General features: G+C 42.9%; 1 protein-coding gene across 1 annotated transcript in view; it reads left to right on the forward strand.

The window, feature by feature from the left end:
* Positions 1-23656, forward strand: part of LOC104294286 (coiled-coil domain-containing protein 162-like) — a 43167-nt gene that overhangs the window by 3635 nt on the left and 15876 nt on the right. The window contains exons 4-15 of the mRNA XM_009893872.1: positions 1710-1886; positions 5739-5856; positions 6704-6866; positions 9452-9590; positions 13684-13837; positions 15515-15670; positions 17268-17500; positions 19365-19503; positions 19929-20049; positions 21156-21265; positions 22063-22212; positions 22383-22436. Of these exons, the coding sequence (XP_009892174.1) occupies positions 1710-1886; positions 5739-5856; positions 6704-6866; positions 9452-9590; positions 13684-13837; positions 15515-15670; positions 17268-17500; positions 19365-19503; positions 19929-20049; positions 21156-21265; positions 22063-22212; positions 22383-22436 (1714 nt within the window). The remainder of the gene's footprint in view (positions 1-1709; positions 1887-5738; positions 5857-6703; positions 6867-9451; positions 9591-13683; positions 13838-15514; positions 15671-17267; positions 17501-19364; positions 19504-19928; positions 20050-21155; positions 21266-22062; positions 22213-22382; positions 22437-23656) is intronic.

A 23656-nucleotide genomic window follows, 5' to 3' on the forward strand; every position in this document is an offset into this window, starting at 1 on the left:
CTAGTGTGGACGTATGCCTACAAACACATCATGTTTTCAACATAACTCTTGTTCTGAGGGCACCTTTTTCATGTGGATAATACGAATTTACAGACATCCTATTCAGATTATTATGACTATACCTGTAAGCCATTTTTCAAGCTGAGAAAAGAAGAACATTTTCAGTGGTTTAGTAGGATAGCTCTACAGGCAGTACAAACCATGTTGCTGGATGTGCCAAGGGAAGTTTAGATTGGATATTAGGAAGAATTTCTTTACTGAAAGGCATTGGAACACATTACCCAGGGCAGTGGTGGAGTCCCCATCCCTGGAGGTATTTAAGGGTTGTGTAGATAACAGTGCTCAGGGACATGGTTTAGTGGTGGGCTTGTCAGTGTTAGGTTAATGATTGGACTAGATGATCTTACAGGTCTTTTCCAATCCAGGAAATTCTGTGATTCTGTGGATGAATAGGAAATATGCCACTTGTTTTCTTTACGAGGAGAAAGGATTGACAATGGGATGCTAAGTAGAGGCACACAACACCAACACTTTTTTGGTATTTCAGCAGAAACACCAGATAAACATCATTGACGTGAGCGAGAAATTGTAGTGGAAATAGTGTACAGTAGATCAGAGAATGAATGAGTGGGAGGTACTCTCCTGTGAATTCAATCTAGTTTGTAAGACAACCTGGGAGAAACCAGAGGTTCAAACAGAGTTGGACTTGATTTTTTTTTTTTTTTAAATCCCGTGTTCATATGTCAATGTTCAGTATTTAATGGGTTTTATTCCCAGATGAATTTACATTTCTGGGACCTTTGCCCTGCAGACAATATCATGAGATTGAGCACACGTGACAATAAAGAAGGAAAAAAAATCAGGAAATGAGCTATTTCTTATCTATTTTCACTGAAAAACAGACTATACTTGATGTACCGCACTAGACTAGTTTGTGCATTACCTTTCTACTGGAGTGCGTAGCCTGTTGTGAAGCCACCTGAGAGCTGTATGTTCCAGATCCATTCCGTCAAAAGCCTGGGCGAGAACCTGGCATGTGGCCAGCGCCCGGGTCTGTCTTCTCCTCATATGCCCAGCTATGCTGAGGTGCACCCCAGCAGCCTCAGGAAAGAGCGTGGCAAGGAGCAAGCCCCAAGTAGGGCAGCTGTTTCAGTAAGCCACATTTTGCAAATGACGTAGGTTTGTGCCATGCTGCAGGTGCAGACTGCCTTTACCCCAGGTACAGCTTATCGAGTGAGTAGGTAAGGCGAGACCGACAGGTCTGGAGGCAGCTTGTAGCCAGTGGAGTTTCAGCACAGCTCAGTGATGACGAAATCTGACTCAGGGTCACGCTGTCTCATTCCCAGTTCTGCAGTTAACTTGTCATCTCACTTAGCTCCTTCCTGCTTCTGCTTCCTTATTGTAATCTAAGTATCAATAGCTCCTACGAAGTGGTCACTGTATTAATTTGCAGATATTTCTAAGGCATTGTAAAGTCATCTGTGTGACGAAAAGCATTACATCTAAAATTTACCTTGGTTCTTAAACACTGCTTTCACAGTTTTTATCCTGCTGATTGTCACACTACAGAAGAATCATAGCTTGTAAATTTTGCTGAAGAAGATGCCAAAGATGTCCATACAGAAAGAGATTAAGCTCAACAAAGGTAGAGTTTATCTGGACAGATGATGCCCTGCACAACTCTACATATTTGAATTATACTTTTTTAGGCTGAATCAGCGTGTGTCCCAGCATGCCCTGAGAGGTCAGCTCATTGGGTACTACAATAGCCTAAGAAGCCTCTTAGATGATTTCCCTGTAATCAGAGACAAGTACTTCATAATTGGACTACCTCAAGGAAAAAAAGAGGACCAAGACTTAAAGAAAAACCTTGCAGTGGATCCCAGGTTTGTATCATGTTTGCAAGGGTGTTCCTGGGGGCCAGATTCCTCGGTCAGAGTGTATTACCAAGTAAACGTGCATACATATTTGTAAGGGGAATTATAGTCTGAAAGTGCTCTAAGCAGTGTGTTCTGGCAGTCTTCAGGCAATGTTGATGGATGTAGAATATGTGTAGTCAGAGTCACCTGCAAAAGCTGGCATACAAAGAAGGAAAACTTTAGAAATGTTCTTGCTTCTAATCCTAACGCTGCATGTAAGGGGAGAAGAAATAGATAATCTCATTTTCAGGACCTAAATCTCTGCTTTAATGATTAAGCCTAGGTAGTGAGGGTTGTCTTACCCTTTAAATTTTATTTATTTAAGATTTAAACAAAACCTGTTAATAAGTTGTAGGCATGTGACTTGTCAGAAGTTAGGAAAGGAGAGGAGAAGCACACAACAGACTAGGGGGTGACCCTGTATCATCTGCTCCTTTTGGAAGGGAGATTTTTTTGACCATGTCACAAGGATCTCCTTCCTCAAAACTTGTGGCTTGCAAGGCAAGTCCTTCTGCTAACTCTCTGTAAGTGTCTGGGTTCCCCATGCAGGGGGAACAGTTCATGCTGTGCACCACCTCCTACTCTTGGTGTCATGGGGATGTCAAGCAAAGAATAAAGCCATGGTGTGTTTCAGGAGTATCTGTCTTGTGACAGAGAAGGTCTTGCAGACCATTGCCTCTGTTGGGATATTCAACATACAGATCAGCAAGTCCCAGCATTGTGCACCCAAATCAGATATCGCTGTGTGCCTTTTAGACCTGTAACTTTTCAACAGCAAGAAAATATTTCAACACCCTATAATACTTCATAGTGTTATACTATTACACTTCCAAAATGCTAATATAAGCATATTAACTTATAAGCAGTTACATGTTGTCCTTTTACACTTTAAAATGAAACATCTAAAACAATGAAACAGCCTAGAAAATAAGCATGTATACATATGTATGCCCTTTTATTTTTTAAATCGCCCTGAATTTTCTGAGGTTGCCTTTTCTCCTCCTGTGCTTTGACGGTTGCCTGCTCTCCAGCAGCTTGTGGCCCAGCCAGAGTCGCTTTCATATCGCTCGCTATACCGTGCTGCTTCTCTGTGTTTGATACGCAAAGGAAACCGAGAGCAAATCCTTATCCATGGAAGGGAGGCAGACATGACGGTGTCCGGCCAGCAGCAAGCAGCAACATGCCCTTCGCACCTGCGTCGACCTGCCCCTGGCGTTCATGCCAGAAAGGGAGGCGCAGGGAGCTGGAGAAAAGGCTTTAATTGAAAATGGCTCCTGCCCTTTCAGCCCCTCTGCCCTTTTTTTTGTCCCTGCTTTATCAGTTGTTACCAGTTAATGTTTCATTTTCTGTTGTTGTTCAATTGAAGATAAGAAGCACCTTGTAGACAGCAACTGTCAATTAGTTATGATGAAAGCAGAAATTTAGCTTCCATCTCTCCTGCATTTAGAGGGTTATAGAAGGACACTAATTCAATTGCTTTCTTATCTTCTGAACTAATCTTGTTGCATGCATTTGTGGCTGCCAAGCACTTGGGGGGGTGAGCAGGTCCTGCCTTCCGTGTCCCTCCCTCCCTCTGAGAAGGACCTGCAGCTGGCTGGAAGAAACAGCGTATGTGGTGGACAGGGGGAAGGTGGCTAGTTACAGCGGAGGAAATACAGGGAGGAAAAAAGATAGGTGTGGAGTGGAGAGGGGGAAAAAGAGAAAAAATAATATGGAATAAAGAAGAAAGGAAGAAAGAAGAGACTCTGGGGGAGGAGCAGAATAAATGTGAATAGGAACAGTTATAATGAGAAGCTTTCTGCAAATATGTATATATGTATTTCCATAAGCCTATAATTCATTAACATCAATAGGAAATGTTTGAGAACAGCCCACCTAACTTTAGAGGTTGTATCTGACTATGCTGCCCTGACGATTCAGGTGCTTCGAAGGGATGATCCGTTTCAGACTCCTACTTTAGGCTGAGATGAGTTGTGTCCTGGAAGTGCATCTCTCTCTCCAGCAACTCAAGGGAGGTGCTTATACTGTCAGCATCCGCATTTTGTCAGATGAACCCCCTGTCCTTCCTGATTTTGCTGTCTTTATATCATACAGAGTGCAGCTGCAGCGGGATGAAAGGAAGGTTGTGGATATGTACCCTGCACCCACCCTTGCTGGCTTACCTAAGCCTTAGCAGTATCCCTTAGAAAAAGGCAGAAGTACTCGGGTGCAACAGAAATGTTATCTTACATAAGATAGTAAATGACTCCTGCAGCAACTGCCATCTTAAAAGCAAATGTTAGAAGCAGGGAAGAAAGAGGAAAATGTAGGGCTGTGGTTTCTGTGCGGTGGTGCCATCCTGTTCTTCCCTTCCCCCAGGTTTTATTTTGTTCCCAGACTTGGCATATGAAAGTAGGTCATAGCTCTTAGCCATACATGTTTTAAAAGTACTAGTCCCTCTGTGAGCATGACATAGCATCTCTGGGACGTTTGGGGAGGTTTTAGGTTTGTGTTTGTTTTTTTTTTTTTTTTTACACAATGTAGAAAATCTCTTTTATTTGGGATTAAACTGTGTTTTAGCTGTTTCTTGGGAGATGGCACTGCAAACCATTCATGCGTCGCTCTGGTAGGCAGCACCTGGGCTTATCTGGATGCAGTGGACTGTCCTTATCTTCCTTGTGAAGAAATTAGGTGCCACATCATAGCAGGGTGACATAGCGTGGGACTCCTTTGCAAACACAGCTATGGAGAAGCCACCCTTAATGTCCCGTGGTGAGGTGGGGAAGTACAGCATCTGTGCCAGGCTGCCCACAGTCCGCTTCCGCCAGAGCCTGTAAAGACGAAGCACATCTGGAGAGTGTGTGTGCTTCTGCCTTGGGAGGAAACCCTGGTTGCCCTCTTTGCTCTCTGCCTGCTGGTATCGTTTACGAGCTGTGATGTAAAGCAGAGGAAACAGAGAGTGTGAATACTAATCTCACCCTGAAAAGCGTCACTTGTCTGGTTTCCTTAGGTACAATTTGTGCTTATCATTCTTGTGCAAAAGTTAGTAGGGCACAGCTGGTTAAACAAACCCTACCCAAATATAATTTCCGTGCTTACAACAGAGTATTTAACCATTCATTACTCCATCCCACCCAAACCAAAGGTCTATTTTTTGCATTCAGCCTTGATTTTTTTTTTTTCAGACAAAGGGAAAAAAAAAGGATTATAAACCCTGCAAAACTTACTTCAGAAAGAGCTGAACTTAATCTCCAAGCTGGGTTTATATCTCTTATTTCCAAATGTACTAGCTGAGTATTGTACTTCATCTTCATGTATGTGAAAACAAGAAATGGCACATTGTATATAAAACCAGAAAAATACATTATTCATGTAATAAATGTTGTATTTTCATATCTTCCGGAAAAAAAGTGGGCTGCCTACTAGTAATTGCATATCATATTTTAAAATAATGGTATAGATTTTTAATGCCTGCTTGCTGCTTTGCCCTGCTTGTCTCCTGTTCTAGCCAGCAAAAGCATGTTCCCAGAGGAAGAGACCCTGAATGCCCTCAGCACAGCAGCTCACATCCCTGCTTTATAAATCAGATGCTTTAAGAAAGTTGCTTTCAAATTTCTCTCACATTCAGCAGGTTTTGGAGGTCAAACCTTTACCTTGTATTCTACACATCAAAGCTAAATTGTGTTATGTCTAAAATACACTTGCTCCAAATCTTAAAGGTAAATCCTATGTCCAAGGAACAGTTTTATCAAACTTAAAAAAAAAAAATATCTGAGAAGCGACAGGCAGAAAGAAGCCTCAAAAATGCTAACACCTCTCACTTTTTTTTCAATAATTCAGATCCTTCCATCCTCGACCACGCTCTTTGCTGTCTCCAGATGGACACACCTTCCTTAACTTGTGGTTCATCCCTCACCCTACTGAAGTGCTGATCATGTTCAAAATGCTTCCAGAGAAGGTCAGTATTTGCTAATGCTAGAAAAGATTTTTTTCTGGGCATGCCATGCGCATCTTTTCATGTGCATTACAATTTTTCTTGTCATTGGAGATGTGGAAATAAACATCAGTGGTTTTAATCTGGATGCAGCTAGCACGTGCCAGTGATGAAGGGTGTTGATGGAGTGCCTGTCAGGAAGGAGAGAGCTTTGGTCCTCTGCATTCAGAGGTAGAAACAACATCAAAAGGAAAGGAACGATCCATTAGTTAAAAATCCAAAGATCTTTAAAGATCAAAAGTAATTGAATCAAACCCCAGCCATGCGCGTTGCCTTTCCCTATTTGTGAAAGCATTCCCTGTCCCACCAGTTTATCAAGTATTGTCCCTGTCCCTGCGTACACAGGAGCAGCAGGCTGGGACCTTTGTGTCCTCTGACTTATTTCTGCTGAAATGAGGAGGAGAGGGGACAGGAGGGAGGGGGTACCAGGGGTGGCCTGGCAGTGTGGGAGCTCGAGCTGGTGCAGCGCAGGGGCGAAGGACTGCGTGGGAAAGGCCGCCTGGCCGTGTCTCTCTGTTTGGATAGATATGAACACTGAGAAAAAGTGGTTTTAAGAGACACTGGGGAAGCAGTTCCTAAACCAGAAGCTGTGACAACAGATGGGATAGTGACAGCTGAGAGTCGTATCTTGAGGCTGAATGAAATCCAGGGCTTAACCTTGCTCTGGGAGCCCCAGCGCAATCCCGGGGAGGTCTTGTTTGGTGCCTGGGAGCAGTTGTGGCCTGGGAAGCAAAAATATTTGCTACTTTGGTGTGTTTGCTTGGGAACAATCATCTGAACAGTTTTCTTTGTGCATTTGTCTTGTCTGCAGGCTGCGCTCAGAGCTCTCCACCTAAGCCTAGAAATTGTTGGTGCATTTCATGATGTGGTTTCGTATCTCCTGGCTTTTGCTCAATTAGGAAATTCCCCAAACTGCTTTTGTGCCTTAAACCCAGAGCCTCTGACCCCAGACTGGGGAGGGACTGACAGGATTGGTAAGTAACAAGTACTGTGTGCTTAATGTAGACGATTCCAGGTGCAAAATGGTGTGAAATGCTGACGTTGAAAAAGGGACAAAGGGAGCATGAAGATGCGATTGAAGTTAACTGAAGAATAAAGTCAAGATTAAATTCAAGTCTTTTTTTTTTTTTTTTCCTGCTCCATTTTACTGATGGAAGACTGTTGGGTTTCAGGAGCATGCCCACAGCATCACAGATCTGTCGCAATCTCACAGAAAAGCAACGTACCTGCCGGGCTCAGGAGGTCTGCTCCGGCAGGGAACAGAGAACATGGTCCAAAAATTGCTCTTCTGCCCTTAGCAAGTGTCTGTTAAGCCATCTGGTCAGCCCACGGTGATTTTATCTTTGCCAGAAGATTAAAAAAGGCAGGCTTTGGTTAGTCTAGTAAATCTGTCACTTGATTTCCAAAGGGTGAAATAGCTGAGGTGTGTGTCGTCTTGCATAAACATGTATTTGTACAGAAATAGTACCAGTTCACCTAATGGCTTTGACTTGCTGTTCATTTTTAACTGTACTGCAGTAGCGGATGTGGCTACCTTCAGTGGCTAGCAGTTAGGTATATAGGTATTGGTACCTAACCACTAACTAGGTGCCTCTGCTGTCACTGGACACCTTCTCTGGGCAATGTTAGAAAGACATCTTCAGAGGAGCTGCTTATCCCAGGCTAACATATGTTCAAAGTGGGATGAAACCCTCTTTAGAAGTTCCTAAGATTTCAGGACCCCAATTAAACTTGGTGCCTGATAGTTAGGCAACCATTCATATGAGATAATCCTGTTCCAAGTGTTGAAGTGCTCTTGGCCTTTGGCTTTTCAGCCAAATTATTCCTGCAGTATAGTGAGCTGGAGTTTCAAAACCTGACATTATGCACACCTCCTCCTCTGTGGGTGTGTGTGCTGCGTGGCTGGACTGTTTTCATGCCACCTAGAAATACCCATGTTTATATATAATATATATATATGTACATTCAGCGCTGCTCAGATGCAACTCAGGAGTAAAAACTTTATCTGCACAGCTTCCCTTCTGTCCTGGTGTCTTTTAAAAATGAAAAATTGATTATGACAATTGGGTAAAAATATTAAGTTCTTCAAGACTTGAAAAAATATATAAAAGACTAGCTTTGTCTTTTAAATCTTCAGATTTTATCCCTTATGTATTTATCTTTTTATGTGAGTAAGATTTTTATTATCAGTTCTGAATTTATCTCCTGGAAATTTCATTTTGGAAAGGAAGAAAGGACTCAGTGAATCATAAATACTTGTTATAGCTTTTATTTTAATACTGTGCTTGTGAATGTTTGATTTTGAAGTGGGTTTATTTTCTCTAACAAAAAGCATTCCTTGTTCTGTGGTGTGCGCTCATTGTACCATCAAGTGCGTATTAGTAACTCCATTTGTATATGACTGAGAAAGCTCATGTAAATTAGCATGTTTAATGAGCTTTGAAACAATCAAGAAGACTCAGCTCAGTGATCAGCAAGAAACCACATAACCAGATGTAGGAGGAATATTATGTGCAATGTATTTCAATTTCAGATGTATCTAATGTGCTACCACGGTCTTAAAGCAGAAAATACAGACAAGGTGGAGTCCTCAGTACTCTGCTGTCCCTGTTAACACATTTTGCACAGACATTTTAACTCCATTGCTCCTGACCAAGAGGTCGTTTTTGTTACTGCTGCTGAGGAATAACTTCCCTCTCCCCCAGATCAGACCATTTCACTTCCTTAAATGATGGCAGCCCCTGCAGCCCGACAGAGAGAACATTGGGTTTTTGTAGCAGGTGCTTCCAAGTTAAATCACTTCTGCGGTGGCTGTGTCTCGGGAGGCAGTCAAGCCCTGTGCACATTTCCTACGAACACCAAGTAAGAGCATTACCTCTTGTAAGGGTAATGACTAATAGGGAGCCATTGCTTTGGGAAGTTTTTGGCTAAGCTTAAAGGGAATAAAAAACTTTAGAGCCTCAGCAGAAAAATATTCATCAGCTTGCAGAATTGAGCCCCAGGAGTATTTTATTGAAAGCAGTTAGAGAACTTGTCCCTATTGTTCCCTACCAGGTAATAACTAGTTTAGGTCTTTGGAGGAAGTAAAATGCCATCTCAGGACCTGATTCTGCTCCCGTCTGACAAATGTAATCTCAATATTTTCGGTTGGAAGGGACCTACAATGATCATCCAGACCAACCAGATACGAAAATGAGAAAGACGTACCATTGTCCTTGTTGGTATTTTATAATACTTGATTTTTCAATGGAAAAGTATAATAAAAGAATGATTCCTTTGAGATGCTTGTAACTTTTCATTCCTATACCTTTTCCTCCCTGACCTTACTACATCCTCATAATTCTCCACCTGCCATAATCTCTCTTCTTAAAGCCTGTAGACTTTGTAGAGTTGAGGGGGATATAAACGCATTCTTCTTCTGCATCCAAGGGGAAAGAGGAAAAATGAATGAAGTCAAGTACAAAACTCTTAGAGGAAAAAAGAGTTTGCTGAACTGAGGGATTTTAACGTGCATCTCCTGAGACCTTATCTGATAAACTCACTGTTCTTGGGACTCCAGGGACTGAACTTCAAGAGATACAGAAAATGATTGACAGCCTGCATAATCCACTGGATCCCAGCAAAGTAGCCCAGCTGCTAGCTGCTCACAGAGAAGTGATCTTTCTACAGTTTGATGCAGCGATCAGGCATCGACTACGGTAGGAATTACAGCCTGTTAGGGATGGGGCTGGCACCTTTTTTTATAGAGAGGCTTTTTTTGTTCATAAAGAAATAAAAAAATGTAGGAATGATCAACTTAAATTTTGTCCATGGTATCCGCTTCAAGATCATGAAATGTGCCTGGTAATTGTGGAAATTTTCCTTTTACTAAAAGTATCAATTTTCCTTTAACTACAAGTGGTGAGAGTCCTTACATGCTTCATTGAGGGATCTCAACAGACCATGTCAGACTACAGCTGTCCTATTATCTGAGCATTATATCACCTCTATGTTGTGATTCATAGTTTACTAAATCAGGGAGGTTGGTAGCTGCTACAGAGGTAGACTTATGAGTTCATGTTCTTGTTTTCCTGCAGGATCTACATTTCATTTTATATTTTCCCCTATCAAAGACTGCTTAATAAGCAGGTACATGACTTACCTGCTTATACTGAGATCTAGGTTTACCCTCCTCTAAAATGTTGTTTACCCCATCACAGAAACCTAAGACATACTTTTCAGGACTTTCTAAAAGGTCTTCCTTTTCTCCCTGCTCTCCTCCCATATGTTGTCTGTCAATAATGATCACAGAGTGGTTTGAACATACCCAATGGAATAACCTTGGCAGAACCAAAATAAAGGCAGGACGTGCAAAAGTAAAAGAAATTTCAAATCTCCAGGCAGACCATGGAGTCCACCAGAAGAGAAACAACTTGTGGACTTACTTTTGAGTAAACACACAGGACCGAGTTCAAAATGCTGCAGTTAAAGATCTGTTGTCTAAGAGCAGCCATGATGTGCTTGCATAAAACATCCTTGAAGGAACAGCGGAAGCGAAATAAACATCACCATAGCTGAGCTCAGCTTCAAAATGGGAAACTACATAAAAATGAGAATACTTGCTGAAAAAAACCTAGAAGGATTAACTAGGGGAGTTAAATCCTTGCAGATGTCATGGAGACTTTTTGGGGACTTACTGGAGGCACTCAAGAAATGCATACCACATGTGGAGAAAGACTTAAGAAAGGGTAAGAGGATGTTGGCGTGGCTAAACAGCAGGATTAAACAGATTATTAAAGCAAGAAGGCAATCCTTCAAAAAGCTGAACTTTCATTCAAATGAAGAAAACAGAAAAGACTATAAAATGTGACAGGGTAAATGTAAAAGGATTCAAGACAGCCCAGAAAAGAGTTTAAGGAACAATTTTGCTGAAGGCGTCAAGACTAATAATAAATCTTGTTTAAAATATACCAGGAGCAGGAAACATGCCAGAGAGTCCGCAGGGCCAGTAGGTGATGAGGAGTGTTCAGTGAAGATAAGTCAATAGCACACATTTTAAAAAGTGATTTGTTTGTTTCTGCATTCCCTGAGGAAGAACTTGAGGAGATTCCCACAACAAAACCTTTCTTTATGGGAGATGCATGCGAGGAGCTGCTCCAAGTGGAAGTGTTGCCACAGAAAGTTATGGGACAAGCAGACTGAAAGGAAGATGAGTAAGTTGCCAAGACCAGGCAATGTTCAAGAATTCTGAAAGAACTCGAGGATTTTTTTATTTTTTTTTTTACAGAAGCCTAAGTGTGAGCTATGGTGTGTAGCTTCTTGCTCAAGTGAAGCAAGGTTAACAAACATGGGTAAGGGGTTGATACAGTTTGTCTGGATTCCCTGAAAACTTTAACAGCCTCAACAGAGGCTCTTAAGGAGTGTGAGCAGCCACTGGATATGTGAGGAGATGGTCACATTTGTAAATAATTTGTTGAGAACTAGGAAGGAGAAGACTGTGAATGGGCAACTTTTTCAGTGGATAAGGGAGGCTACCAGTGGCTTCCCACAGGAGTCTGAGGTTTCTTTCTGGGCTGTTCAGGTTCTCATAGATGACATGGAAAAGGGACTGAAGCTGGGGTGGTACAGTGTGTACATGATACTGAGACACTCAGGATACCAAGGGCAAGGGCTGGCTGGGGAAGGACCTTGCAAAACAGTGACTGCAAAATAAATCAGTGGATGGAGTTCTGTGTGTCAGTAAAATGGTGCACCTGGGAAAAAAAACAATCCCAGTGTATAAAATGACAGCCTCTGACTTGACCATTACCATGCAGTAATGAAATCTCAGATTTATGACAGATAATTCTGTCAAAATTACAGCTCAGTAGAGATTTAAAAAAAAAAAAACAACGGCAAATTGATTCCTTTTAGGAGAGCAAAAATAAAAACACCACTACAACACTGAATAAATCTGTGCTGATGAGCCTCTGCAGTTCTGGTCCCCACCTGAGGAAGGACAGAGAACTAAGACAGGTTCCCAAAGGAGCCACACAGATGATGAAAGACTGCTGGGTGGAACAAGTAGTACAGCTGGGGAAGAGCTCTGTAAAACTGTCAGTCAAAGGCAAGGGGTAAACAAGGAGTGGCTGCTCATTTTTTTTTGGAGTATAAGGTGCATCCCAGGTGAACAGCAGGTAGCCGGCCCTGAACACAAAAAAAAAAGGTGGTTCTTGCACACGGTTTGTAATTCAGCCGTGGGATTTCTTGCTGCGGGAAGCAGTGGGTGGTAAAAGTTCATAGGACTCGGAAGGAGACTACACAGGCTCATCTACCAAAGGTTATTAAACATTTAGCAATCACCTCTGGCTGAGCAAATGCCTGAGCTACAAATTCTTGAAGGCCATGAGAATATCTGTGGGAAATATCAGCATATGTTTGTTCTGAAGGTTTTTGTAATCTTCTCATGAATCCCCTTTTGATCACCGTGGGAGACAGGACTCTGAGCTGGATGGACCTTTGCTCTGACCCAGTATGACCACTCTTGTGCTCTCCAGTGGGGCTGTGATTGTACAGATTTGTAGACTAAAGATTTTTTCTGGAGACTTGCAAGAAGATAAAACTACCTTGTGCTTTTATTTCTGTGTTTTCATGATTAAAATACCTTAGGGACAATCGGCGAGGGCAACTTTGTCCTCAGTTAAGGAATTATGTGTTAACAGGAAGTAAGGAGAAATGCAGTGTATCAGATGCTTCATCTTTCTTGTTCCTTATTGCCAGTGCAATCAGTTTCCATTTTCTCCACACCAAGGCTTGCACTGTGATGCTAAGTCATATTTAATCTCTTCTGAACTTCTCTGCCAAGTTTGATCCCGGAAGCTGTTATTTGTCCCGGTAATTCCTTTGTTAGTCCTGCAACTGCGTGTCATTTTTAGAAGCGCTTGTGAGTGGTTGACAAAAACAAAAGAACAAGATCCCTGCCCTAGAGTTGCCATTCAAAGGAGGATATGCAGCTACAGAAAGAGTTGCAGACTAAGTTGCTTCTTATATTGCAAGAACCAGTTGATCGGGGCGTCTTTGTTTTAAAAGCATGTGAGTGAAGTCCAGGAGAACTGAGGGTGACAAAGAGACTGCAAAGAAATGACAAAGTTGTGTCTAAGCTTGGTTGAGTAACATATTTACTTGATGCACACAGTGTAGTAAAAAGTAGCTCTATGTGTGGGATTGCACAGCGCAATGCAATCCAAGCACGAGGAGCCAGCTGGGTCCCAAAAGCGCCATAGACCCCTGTTGGAATAGCACTCTGCTGCTTTAGCAGCTCCTGCTGCTCAGCTGAGCTGTGGCGTGTCTGCGTGGCCCAGCATTTGCTGGGTGAGACCAGGTCTCATGAAAATCAGTGGGGAGTGTTTGTTGCTAAACCTAGCTCTGGACTCCAAGTATCCTATAATTTAGGTTCCAAAGCTGCACAAGCACTTTTGAAAACCTTTAGTGTGTCTCCCTCTTTGTATAGGAAATTATCCTAATATCAGGAATAGGAAGTAGTAGAGCTCCTGGATTACAATCATCGGGTCTATTAGCTGCCCGAGCATCCCTCTCTGTTAGCATAGGCATATATTTTGCTGCAAATGTCCCCAGGCAGATGCAATTTCACACGTGTATCTACATGATTAACATTTGTGTATATTTGTTTTCATTGTCTTATCTGCTGCTATCCTTATCACTCGCTACCATGTTGGGTTATAATGGGGAGCAGTTAATTTTGTGATAGAGCATTTGGGGAATTTTGATGTCATCTTACTTTTTTTTAATACAGACATTTTTGTTCCTTTGCAGAGAGACATTTTTGTCCTCAGGGAATGTTTCAGCCTACCAGAGAGTAACGGACCAGATATACCACGCGCTGCCTCCATTGAGTAACTCTGCGATTCAGAGTGCCTTTGCTTCACAGCTAAGGCTCCCACAGCTTCTGGATCCTCAAAGCTGCAGAGTGAGTAAAGCACACCCTCTGAGGCACTCTTCCTGTATTTGCACCGAGCTCCTTGGAGAACAATGTCCTCTGCGGTTCTTGCTGGTGTGCTTACTCCTTCTCTACCATGGTGCAAAGAACCTAACCACTAATAGCTAATTAAAAAAATCCCATGATCACAGCTTATTAACTTTGATTTGCCATAAGGAATTCTAGAAAATGTTCTCTAGAGAAGTTGGTAATAAAAATTTGAGACGGAATGTAATCACACTGATGTCACCAAAACAGAATTCTTCTGTATGATAGACGTTGGTGTTTCTGCTAACTTTCAGTTTTGGTAATTACCCTTCTGAGCTCTCTCATCACCTGGTAGCAGTTTTAATTGCCCAACGCGTTTGCCATGGTTGTGTGCAAGATATTTAGGGCTAGTGGTTTCTTAGCTGTAGGGTCACACAGAGCTACATAATGTCAAACAAGATACTTGTGTGCTAAAGAGGCACCATGAAGGACAGTGGCAAAGAATGCTGGTGTAATGTCAAGGGAAGTAAAGATGGGTCTGGCTGGTGATATTAGCATGTTCCAGGGTAATAGGCAGTTTTAAATAATCATTCTAACGTCATATTTCCTCATTTTCATCATCCTGCTAATTATCCAATATCAGATACTATTGTTTCACATTTAACAATGCCTTTCCCAAACAATGAATTATAGGAATACAATTTTCTGCCACCCCTGCCTTGATTCAGGTGACAATGACATATAGGAATCTCCTTAGCATAACTGAGAAACAGGATTTGTACTGGTGTGCAAAATCTGGACGTCTTCGATGAATAAGATGTCCTGATGCCTCTGAGACAGGACCAGCAATAAATGATTGACAGTAGGTAGGATGTGGGAGCTATTCTGTGGCAAAAGTAGTAGCACAGCCTCTTTGTAGGAAATGTATTCTGGAATGAATCTTATTGTTTCTTTCCCAAGGAGCGATAATAGATGCTTCTCTGTTTTCTAGTACATGGCCTACTTTCAAAGTCAGAGAAGAGTGTATCACATATCAAAGAGCAGTTTGGCTTCTGAGTTGCCTTTTCCTGATCAAATTAGAGAGGACTCTCATAACTAATTGAATGTTGTTCTTATTTATGAACAGCCATCTCTATTCTTTTAGACACTCATGCATTTTCCTTGGAGGACATTCCTAATGGATGGAGGATTGTTTCCAGTCACTATCAACAATGCAATTAATATAAATTACAACATGCAGGTACAGTGAGACAGCAGCCTTGTGCTTATGTCCAAAGAAATAAAGACAAGATGAATCTATGATGCAGGAGGAAAACAAACTAAAACTATCTTGTTTCCTGTCCTTGTTTTCTAAAGAACAGAAGTGAACAAAAGAGATCTCCCCCTTTCCCATCCAAAGGCCTGTTTTACCATTTGAATCACATTTGATCTTTCTTCAAGCAGAGCAGAGCATTTTTATTGTTAATGAACCTATACTTATCATTTTCCTAGCGTGCTAGAACTAGAGAATCAAATAATTTTTATGCATAGTTATATGTGTTTTAGGACCAGGGTGCTAAAAGCTTGAAATCCATTTGTGTTTATAACACAAACCCCCCAGTGCTGACAGTTATCTGAGATTTTCTGTTACTGGTTAAGCTCTGCACAGCAGACCTTCAGAGACTCTCCCTTCCTCTCTAGCTGTGCCTGTGCAGCCTGAGCGATGCAGACCGACGAGTTGCTCATGGGGAGCTGGTGGCCATGCAGTTTCTAATGGAGGATGTACTGCAGAACAGCTACGGCTGCGCTCTGGAAGATCACACTGGCTGTCAAGCCTCATTAGCTAAGAGCAAACAGGTACCTCTGACAATTCAGTTTGTTTGGAACTGTACAGCTTCTGTATAGGACTCCCATTAGTTTTTGCAACCAAATATCTGTGAACATAGAATCATAGAATGGTTTAGGTTGGAAAGGACCTTGAAGATCATCTAGTTCCACCCCTCCTGCCATAGACAGGGACACCTCCCACTAGACCAGGCTGCCCAAGGCCACGTCCAGCCTGGCCTTGAACACCTCCAGGGATGGGGCCTCAACAACCTCTCTGGTCAATCTGTTCCAGTGCCTTACCACCCTCAAAGTGAAAAACTTCTTCCTAATGTTTAATCTAAACCAGTCCTCTTCCAGTTTAAAGTCATCCCCCCTCGTCCTATCGCTACATCCCCTAGTAAAAAGTCCTTCTCCAGTTCTCCTGTAGGCCCCCTTTAGGTACTGGAAGGCCGCAATAAGATTTCCCCGGAGCCTTCTCTTCTCCAGGCTGAACAGCCCCAACTCTTTTAGCCTCTCCTCATAGGAGAGGTGCTCAAGCCCTCGGATCATCCTCGTGGCTCTCCTCTGGACATGCTCCAGCAGGTCCATGTCCTTCTTATGTTGAGGACTCCAGAGCTGGATGCAGTACTCCAGGTGGGGTCTCATGAGAGTGGAGTAGAGGGGCAGAATCCCCCCCTTTGACCTGCTGGCCACAAACGACCTAGACATAAGCGAGCTAGACCTGAGGTGTGCTGTAATAACCTCACCTACTCCTGGCAATCTGGTAAGAAGCAAAGAGAACGATGCTGTCTCCTTAAATCCTGAGTGCTCTCGAGAGAAGCCCTAGATAGATCCCAAGATCCCTCGACAGATCCCAAGATCCCTAGTGACAGATGCCCCTTGAGAGCCTGTTGGTATCGCCAGACTTCTGGAGAAAACAGAGCCTGCCCTGACTTCTCCCCACATCCCACCAAAGGTCCAGCTCTTTCTTTGTCAAGAGCTAGTCAGTGCAAAGGGGAAAGGAACAGCATGGCCACTATCCAAAACTGAATCTAGCCAAGGAGAAGCCAGGTGCTTTCAGGCTGTACTTCCCTGAGTACTTGTGTTGTGGTTGTGGGTGTGAGGAATGGTGACTGGGGGCACCTAAGGCCTGCCAGAAACTACATAAAGATTTGTTTCAAGGAATGGGGAGACGTTCAAAGTGTTTGTGATGGAAAACAGATAGACAAATTGATTTGCAAGGTAAAATGGATGGAAAGGACAAATTTAGTTACTTTAAGGTTTGCTTCCTTCAAGATCTGAGCTAATAGCTTGATTTCTGTAGCAGTATTTTAGTTAGAGACCGAGCAGAGAGTGTTGCTGTTGAAGCAATTTGCTTGAGGAAAGCAGCAATAAAACAAAGGATTGAATATCTGTGCAATTTTATCCCCATCTCTGCTGTATGTGCTCACTGTAATCAAAACTAGCCTGGCTTTTCCCTGTGCCATGCTCTGAAGGACACTGCTGTAAGGACCCATTGCAGGTTCTGATTCCACAATAGCCCCGCTGTCACATGTCATGTCCCGCTGTATATTGCATTAAACAAAGAAAAGCACATGGAAAGCTTGTCATAGCTTTTTGAAGCAAAACATTTCCCTGTGACTTCCAGCAGAATTTGGCAGAAATGGTTGACTCAAGTGCTAACTGGTTGCAGAACAGCAAAAAGACGTGCAAACTTTTGCTGAGGCATCATGATCCACTCGTATCATGTAACTTGCTGAGATCTTTTCTGATACTGTGGAAGCAACTAGAAATATTAAAGGCAGAATGGGGCCGGCTGAAGCTGAGGACTGAGGATATCAATACAGTTCCTCTCTACAAAGAGTTTTGTGAGCAATATGGGTAAGTTACTTTGGATGCAAGAATATTCCAGAGTGACTGAAAAGATGAAAAATGAGAAAAGTCTCTGCCTTCTCCATCCATCTTCCTCCTGTCCCCCTCTTTCACTTTCCTTTTCCCTTTTTTTTGTTTTATTTCTACCCACCTTTTTTTTTGCTCATAATTAACCTAGTACTTTCACTTTTCTCTAAAGGCTTGAGAACTACCTTTTGTTTCTTTGTTTCAGTACGGTTGTTTTTTTCCTTTCTCTCAATGTCTATTCAGACTGTTTGCTGGTGACATTTTCCAAGTGCATTCTTCTCAGTCGTGTGACCCGCCTCTGTATTTCGGGCTTCATAAACAATGTTAAATACAGTACTTGAATAAATGGAAATTTTGGAAGCCTGTTAGATGAACTGTAGAATTCTTCTTGACCCTCCTACTTGGCTCAACTTTGAGCAGTCAAGAATAGAAAATTGGAAGATTTCCATCAGAGAGGCCCTTCTGAAAGCAGAAAATGGAACATGGCTTGTTAAAAAGCCCTGTCCCCGGAAACCACAAGAAAGGAAGTGAAAGAGCAAGATGACACAGTACGGGTGAAATCCGTGCATGGAGGCACTGGAAAACACTGTTGTCACGCAACAGAGCACGGCGGAAGCAATGCTCAGTGGGCCTGTCCCTCTAAGGCCAAGGCATTTTAGATTGACAACTCTAAATCCATCACAGAAAATTTGTGTGTGTGTAAAGAGCTGGTATCAGATTTGCTCGATTCTGGTCTCCATTTGTCTGTACCCTGGTGTTCTCTCTTACGTATTACTACCAGATTGGAGGGGGCACAGTCCAATGCTGGGAGCCCACCATCTTTGCCTTTAGCTAATTTATAAACTCTGCTGAGGGAGCAGCTTCAGGGCAGAGCAGGACTGGGTTGCAGGAGGGCTGGGTGTCAGGGATGCAAGTTCTGTATGCAGCCTGTGCTTCCACCCATGGGGTTGGGCAGCTGCAGGAGAGCCCCATCCTCAGTGTTTCCCATCACCCCAAGCTTTCTCATGGTGATACCCAAGATCGGGTTTAGCAGTTATTCCCTCCTGGGATGAGAGTTGAGCTCCCCGTCCCTGGCTCTGCTTACAGTGGCCTTTGAGCAGAAGATTCTGTAGTGGCACCTGTAACAGCTCTTTCCTAGCAGGAGGTCTGCCTGCAGTAAGGATGGGACTGTTTTAAAGCACCAGGGAAGTACTGTACCCAGAAATCCCACTGTGTTTCCCTCCTCCACGTCTCCACCCTTCCCCTTTCACAAATGAGAGCTCCCTACTTCCCTCTCTGAGCTCTGTGCTAACCTTTGTGTCATGCCATCAAGGGTTTAAAAGGCAGAGTGACTAAAGCAATAAAATATAAGGAGGTATATACGCTTTGCTAATGGCTCTGCTGCTTCTAAGAGCAAAGTTTGTGTCTGCCTTGGCACGTAGCACTCAGAGGCACTAAGCAAATCCATGATCAGATACGAAGGAGAGCAGAGAGAGGAGGTGGCAGGAATTTCTTGGTCTATTTGAATGATGGTGATAGACAAGTTCTTACTGGTGACCAGATTTCCCTGCTTTATCTGGTCAACCCCTTCCTTGCTCCTTCCCCTCCGTTTTAGTTTTGTATTTTTATAAACTTGGAGAAATTACTGAACTATGTAATAAGGCAGGACCAGCAAAGAAGAGACTGCCCTGCCCCGCTCGTAGGTCAAGTGAGGCTAATGCAGTGAGCTGAGACTTCATCACATTCTGCGTGGGTTAGGAACAGGGGCAGAGGAAAAAAAAGGAACGTTAAGGTCCAAGGTCAGCGAATGCAAACACAGTAATTTTGAGAGAGAATGTGTGTAATACCCATGTCTTGGTGACTCTAGTGCAGATATCCTGTACCCGGCCATGAAAGCCATAGTCGGACAAATGGGCACAGAGGAGGAGTTTGGAGAGCCCCTTACGAGCACTCAGCATATACTTCCCACCAGAGGAGCATCAGAAATCGAAATGAAAGTGTGCCAGGTAAGGGGAGGCCAATAAGTGGGCATTGTGGGGGACCACACAGTGTCAAGTTTTCTTTCAATTTCTAATAAATTAAGTCCAGAGGAGGCCTGTGGAGGCTGTCATGGGGAGAAGTTGGGCAGATGCGGGTGATCCAGGAGGGTCTGCAATGGCATCTCTGCTGTCTGGAGCCTGGTGTGGGCCCTGAGACAGCCCAAAGCAACAGGGCAACCTGCCTCTCTCCAGAGTATTTGTGGCACAGCACTTGACTCACAGTCACCCCCAAATGATATTAACTTTGATACCTGTACTTGAAAGTACTGTATTTTAGAGAAGAATGGAAAGAGAATTGCTTTGGTTTAGTCTGCTAGTTTTTGCTAGTTGGCAAGTTGCTGTACAAGCAGTATAGAGATTTAGTAAGAGCTAAGTATTAAACTTGGTTCTAGCTTCAAAAGCTTCTGGAAAGCCTAGAAATCCACATGATCCATGATGTGCAGAAGAAAATTAACCAGGAGATGACTCTTGTGACATCTGAAAGAGCCAGACAAGAGACCAGTCTCCCTACCGGTAAGGAGAAATTAAAATACATTTCCTGGGAAATTCAGGAGCCCCCGTCCTGAGTGGGAAAAGTAGCCTCGGAGTGTAAATGCAGCAAAGAGTTGTCCTTCGTGTGAACAGGAGAGCGCATTTGCTCTCAGCTCCCCACTTCCCCGTGCACCCATTTGGAGGCCAGGGACCAGCTGAATCGTGAGGAAGGTATTACTGATGAAAAATGGCTTACCCTCAGGAAACTCCTCTGTTTTGGAGAGACCATTGTGAGAAATTCCAGAAGTACATCTAGCAGGAAGCTGTGAAGAATTGTATACTGAGATACCATACGCCTTTCTGCATGGACCTGGTTATTGCGTCTGTTCAACAGATTCAAATTCCCTAAATCTAAAAGTTGACTTACTCTTTATGAAGTGAATGCTTAGCCATAATCATGGCAAAAACAATTGTGCAAACAGGGCCGAACACTAATTATTCTGGAGTTTGCAGACAGCCTGAAAAAAACTGTAGAAAATAACTTCTCTAGCCCTCTGTGTTGGAACATTAATATTTTAGGCCTAGCAGTGCAATTTAAATGCCAGACTTTTTAGGATGTTAGGTATTTACTTGGTACAATTACTGCATGGATCTGGGCAATTTGGGTATTCACAGGCACAAATAGTAAAACAAAGAAAAAGTGGAAATAACAGGGAAGAAAAATGTGCCCTACTCCCACTGATTGTGGTTGCAGGCAGCAATAATTAGTACACAGAAATGTTCAATTTCACACACAAGCCATATTCTTCCCTCAATATTTACAGAGAACTCCAATACACAATTGTGGGCCAGGTCATTATTGACAGAACTGGTCCATAATGAAATTGCATTTTGGCTTTGATACCAGAATGAATTTGATATTGCTGCTCAACACAGGCTTTGCAATCTGTTAGCAATGACATTTACTTTTTGTTGTAAACATTTTAGGAAAGCTGAGAAACCCTAAGCTATAAAGCATACCCAGTGTCAAATCCCAGGGATTACTGAAGGATCAATATTTTGTGACAGCGATACACACTGATGTGTGGTTTTATTCTGTTGTTTGGTTGGGTTTTTCTGGGTTTTTTTTTGTCCCTCTGTTCCTGCAGAGCTCTGGAAACACAGGGTAATGCAAGAAAATTTCTCAGTTGTACGACCACAGATAGTTGAAACATTTGTTCAAAGGCTGATGGAAAACTACCAAGAATCAGATACAGAGGTACATATTCTGCATTTCTATCTAAGCAACAGCTAAATCATGTTTACAGCTTTATTTATTAAAGCTCTTGTTAATCAGTGACCTGAAAGAGAAACACATTTCTTAAGCTTATGAGCTTAGATTCAGATTATGGTGGTTTGTAACAGCGGTGTTGGCAGCAAACTTGTGTATTGCCCTACTGCCTTCTGACAGGTTTATTTCAGCTCTCAGGACTGTAATAATGTGAAGATGAGTTAGGGCTGGACCTTTATATGCAACCGCAATGCAGGATTGCAGGACTTTATTCATGGATTCAGGAGTGGGAACTCTTATTCCTGAGCCATTGCTAAATCAGAGATCCAGCACAATGTTAGGAAGCAGTTTTAGGTTTGGGGTTTTTTTTCAGCAAAATTTAAAGAAAATATTTCTGAAAATATGACCACTTCTGGTTAAAAAACATAAAACATGTTTTTTCAAGAGAAGGGATGTTGGGACCCAACTGCAATCCAGGCAGTTGCTGAGCTGGTGATTTAATTTATCTACTAAAAATTCTCTTTCAGCTTCAGATGGAAAAAAGTGTGTTATACAGTTGCAGCTAGAACCAGTCAAAAAAATGACAAATCTGTTCTCCATCAGTTCAGTGAAACTGCAGATTGGGCAAAAGCATTTACATTGAATGATTTTATTTTTGCTTCATTTTGATATCGCAGAAGTATTTGATTTACAATAAGGTGACCATGTTTCATTTTGACGTATGCTGTACATAGCAGCTGTTACGACTCAGGCAACCTGCAAGGTTTCTGATTTTGTTTTCCTAGGTTACTTTTAAAAAAAGCCATTTACAACAGTGTGTCACCGTACTGGGCTGTGACATCATGGCCAGAGAGCGCAGCAACTTTGAGACCTACTCCATGTTTTATGAAAATATTCTCCAGCAGCAGCACCGTCTACTTTACCAAAAAGAACAAGTATGCTCAGAACGTTGATTCTACTCTTTGAGAAGAGGGGAAGGTGGTTTCTCTGGGCGGGGGGCAGTTGCTAAGTAAAAAATAAAGGCAAGCTGTCAGGCTGGGAAGTTGTTGAAGTAGAGTTGGGCTACAAAAGCGTAGTCACCGTGCATCTTTGTGCTTTGCTTCAGGAGCTGCACGCAGTGGAAGAAGGTGGCAACCAAAGCGATATGGCTCTGACACAGGTTGGTGATGATGGTACTTAGTGGTCTCATTTGGGACAGAGTGCCACTGTGCAGACACGTCGTGGTAGTCTTTGAGAAGAACAGTAGGGCGGCTCTGGGGCTGCTGTTTCTGCACTCAATGCCAGAAGTCATGCCAGAAGGACTTGTAAAACAAAGATAACCTGAAGGAAAAGATAGCGGCCTGCGGCTCTGTGGTTCCTGTTCACAATGGATGATATACTGGTAAACTTCTAACTTAAACTTCTGCTGACGGATCTCCCTACACAAGGCATTTTCCCAGGGCAATTCAATCATTGAGTGAGACAGGAGATAAAAGTGGGTCAGGCACTCAGGCTGTACCGTCACATAGATACCAGGTATGCTACATCATGACTGCATAACCAACTCCTCTTAAGTTCTGAGTATTTGACTTTGCAACTTCAGCTGTGTTTTTTAGGATGGCTCGTATGTGTGGGTGGAATTTTTTAAAGAAGTAACCCAGCCAATAAATCAGAAATGGCATCTTGTGTAATCTATCAGCTGACTTGGAGGCTTGGCACCATCAACACAAACTCCAGTGCTAGAAGCTTGTCAGCTTCTACAGAAACCTACACTATGGAGAAGACTGCTTGAGTTTCAGGGATGTTTGCACAGCAGTGTTGGAACATCTACATTTTGGATTTCATTCCTGAGCTCTCTTTCTCATCTGTCCTCATCACTGACTACAAGATTCCAGTTCTTCTCTGGGCTTCTTATCAGTTTCTTGGCTCTCTTTCCCATGGTCTTTCCAGTTTTATGCCCCTATATCCTTTTCTGTCCTTTCTTGTCAGCAAGACAAGATTTTTCCCTGATTTCACTGTCCTGTCCATATGTTTGGGAAGGCTGGAGTGAGAGAGAAAATGAGAAACACGTTTGAGGTTTCAGCTGGGTGGAAAAGATGCTGCCCAGAGAGGTTGTGGAGTCTCCCACTCTGGAGACATTCAAAACCTGCCTGGATGCCTTCCTGTGCAACCTGTTGTAGGTGACCCTGCTCTGGCGGGGGGGTTGGACTAGATGATCTCCAGAGGTCCTTTCCAACCCTGACCATTCTGTGATTCTGTGAGATACAGGAGGAGTTAGCAGGACTTTCCTGGAGCCTGTGGGCAGTGGAGTCTCTCCCCCTCTCCACTTTGCTAGCCCATCGCTGCCAAACCCCTATCTCATCTGCCACTTCCCTTGAGTACAACACAGCTCATTCCTCG

This window comes from Charadrius vociferus, unplaced genomic scaffold, assembly GCF_000708025.1.
Source record: "Charadrius vociferus isolate BGI_N301 unplaced genomic scaffold, ASM70802v2 scaffold129, whole genome shotgun sequence".
In the NCBI taxonomy this organism is placed as follows: domain Eukaryota; kingdom Metazoa; phylum Chordata; class Aves; order Charadriiformes; family Charadriidae; genus Charadrius; species Charadrius vociferus.